The sequence below is a fragment of the Perca flavescens genome, chromosome 20, assembly GCF_004354835.1.
Source record: "Perca flavescens isolate YP-PL-M2 chromosome 20, PFLA_1.0, whole genome shotgun sequence".
NCBI classification, from domain to species: Eukaryota; Metazoa; Chordata; class Actinopteri; order Perciformes; family Percidae; genus Perca; species Perca flavescens.
This window is the reverse complement of record NC_041350.1, coordinates 5,414,950-5,417,906: the sequence shown is the minus strand read 5'-3', so window position 1 is coordinate 5,417,906 and position 2,957 is coordinate 5,414,950. Positions and strand designations below refer to the sequence as shown.

The window sequence follows — 2,957 nt, the reverse complement described above, 5'->3', positions numbered from 1 at the left end:
CAAGTACAGAGGCAAAACCGGACTGGCACGGATTTCTCTCCTCTCTCTCCGTCTGTTTTTGGAAGAGTGCGCGGAAAAAGCAAAGAGGCAGAGAGAAAGAGAGAGTGTGTGTGTGTGTGTGTGTGTGTGTGTGTGTGTGTGTGTGTGTGTGTGTGTGTGTGTGTGTGTGTGTGTGTGTGTGCGCGCGCGTCTCATACCGCATCACCTACAGTATAGGGAGAATTTGGAGAAGGTAACTCACCATGTTGACTTCAGACACCATGTCAATGCTGGCGATGTCTATGCTCATGCCTACATCCACAGGGGCGCCTGTTGGAAACAACATGACCGCAGAGCATCAGTAAGCATGATACAACGCTACAGCAGCCCGGCTGATTGCCCACATGTTTCATACACGGACACCGGCAGCTTTTCTTTTTTTTTTACCTCCAAAATCAGGCCGCAGACGGATGTCATAGCCCTTCAGCAGCTTGTCCACGGTGGCTTTCACATAGGACATGTTGCTAGGCTCGTTAGCGCTGGGGGACAAAAACACACACGTTTCAATTCAGAACTATAAATGAAATGTTTTGGGGCCCTTGTCTGAAATAGGCTAATACACGGCATGACTGTTATTCCGCGATCTCACCTTTGCGCCCCGCAGACCACACTCGCCAGCAAGGACAAGCACGAGACTCCCCAGTATCCGCGGTCCAGAGTAGTCCACATCACTGAACTCGGATCCCGCCGACGACTTTTGACCACAAGATCTCAGGGATGCAAACTTAGGCTGCACAAATTATTCCGAGAGGGACGCATGCGCGTGGCTGTATCAACATTCAAGCGTCAGCCGGCAAGGTGAGGCAAAAATGGACCAAAACGCTGAATGATGATGAAGAAGAAAAAAGAAAACCCGCCTGTAAGGTGTGGAGACTTTAGATGAAGAGTGGAGGTTTGGCGCATGAAGCGGCGCATACATTCTCCCGGCACTCTAGATGTCAGCACACACACATATAGCCAACACACATACATACACACACACACACACACACACACACACACTACACACTACACACTACACACACCCCTCCGGCAGCCCTGTCAGATTTCTTTTTTTCCAGCAGACACAGCAGTGTGTCCGGAGCACCGGGGCAGATCTGCGGCAAGCTCGTCTTCCCGCTGCCGCTCAATCTGAAGACGTTAAGTAATGAGCAGTGAGCGCGGTCACCTTTAGTAAACCGGAGTGGGAGAGAGAGAGGGGGGGGAGAGAGGGAGAGAGAGAGAGAGAGAGAGGGAGAGAGAGAGAGTCATGTAACACAAGCACGTCCTAGGAGCTGCGCATTTTCGGGGCTCCTATTCAGTTCGCGTCACGGGGCTTCTGCACACCAACTTAATATATTATTTATTAATGGTTTTTTTTCTGCCATTAGTGTAGCCTACCCCCTGGTGGATATATTGTTATTGTCAACTGTCAATTAAGTTTGTTTAATTTATTTTTTTAAAGAAATAAATTAAAACATGGCAGTCCAAATGAATAAAGAAAAAACGCCAAAAAGCAAAACAAAAGCGACAAAACAATTTGAAGAAAGCTTCAAACGTCGACAAAAAACTTGAAAAAAGCGAGCAAAACTGCGAAAAAAAAACTCAAAAGCCTCTACAAAGCGACAAAGCTGTTGAAAAAAGTGGGAAAAAAGCCGAAAAAAGGGACACAAACGTTGAAAAAAGGCGTGAAAAACGAAAAGAAACCGACAAAAATGCCTGACACGACACAAACATTTTGGAAAAAGCAACAAATGTGATAAAATGTCAAACACAAGCGACAAAAACTGCAGAAATCTTACCTACCCATGTTTACATCCAGCCAACAAGTCCTCCAAACCATAAGACAACGTAGGTGTCTTGTTCCTGCTAGCGGAGGGGGGTCTGGCTAGTCCACACAGCATTCCAGGATGAGAAAAAAACGTGATCTGCTTTATTGGGATTTCTTTAAACCAATCACAATCGTCATGGGCAGTGCTAAGGAGCCACGGTGCTTCTGCAAAATAGCGTCGGGAAGGAACTTGTTTTGGTGGAACATGTGTACTTAAAAAGTAGTTTTAGTCATGCAACAGAAAACTCAGATTGGACAGATAGTCTAGCTAGCTGTCTGGATTTACCCTGCAGAGATCTGAGGAGCAGTTAACCATAGTCCTCACAAATCCACCGGAGTTTAAATTTACAACACAAAGAAAGCGGATGTTCCTACCCTTCAATATGACCCATAGGAGCTTTTCATAAATTAGCGTCCCTAGCGGTGGTAGGAAATACGACCCACAGGAGCATTTTCATATCTAAACCAGAAAACTTAACGGTCACGGTTTTAAACACGTCGTTAAAGGTTCCATGACATGCTGCTTTTTGGACGCTTTTATATAGACCTTAGTGGTCCCCTAATACTGTATCTGAAGTCTCTTTTATATAGACCTTAGTGGTCCCCTAATACTGTATCTGAAATCTCTTTTATATAGACCTTAGTGGTCCCCTAATACTGTATCTGAAGTCTCTTTTATATAGGCCTTAGTGGTCCCCTAATACTGTATCTGAAATCTCTTTTATATAGACCTTAGTGGTCCCCTAGTACTGTATCTGAAGTCTCTTTATATAGACCTTAGTGGTCCCCTAATACTGTATCTGAAGTCTCTTTTATATAGAACTTAGTGGTCCCCTAATACTGTATCTGAAGTCTCTTTTATATAGACCTTAGTGGTCCCCAAATACTGTATCTGAAGTCTCTTTTATATAGACCTTAGTGGTCCCCTAATACTGTATCTGAAGTCTCTTTTATATAGACCTTAGTGGTCCCCTAATACTGTATCTGAAGTCTCTTTTATATAGACCTTAGTGGTCCCCTAATACTGTATCTGAAGTCTCTTTTATATAGACCTTAGTTGTCCCCTAATACTGTATCTGAAGTCTCTTTTATATAGACCTTAGTGGTC

The 2,957-nt window shown here is 44.3% G+C and overlaps 1 protein-coding gene across 1 annotated transcript in view; it reads right to left on the bottom strand.

Moving 5' to 3' along the window:
* gabrb1 (gamma-aminobutyric acid type A receptor subunit beta1) overlaps positions 1-1,918 on the bottom strand; it is a 56,599-nt gene extending 54,681 nt beyond the window's left edge. Inside the window, exons 1-4 of the mRNA XM_028566016.1 lie at positions 1,825-1,918; positions 629-861; positions 427-518; positions 242-309 (exon numbers count right to left, since the gene is read on the bottom strand). Of these exons, the coding sequence (XP_028421817.1) occupies positions 242-309; positions 427-518; positions 629-708 (240 nt within the window). The 5' untranslated portion in view covers positions 709-861; positions 1,825-1,918. The remainder of the gene's footprint in view (positions 1-241; positions 310-426; positions 519-628; positions 862-1,824) is intronic.
* Positions 1,919-2,957: the final 1,039 nt, after the last annotated feature.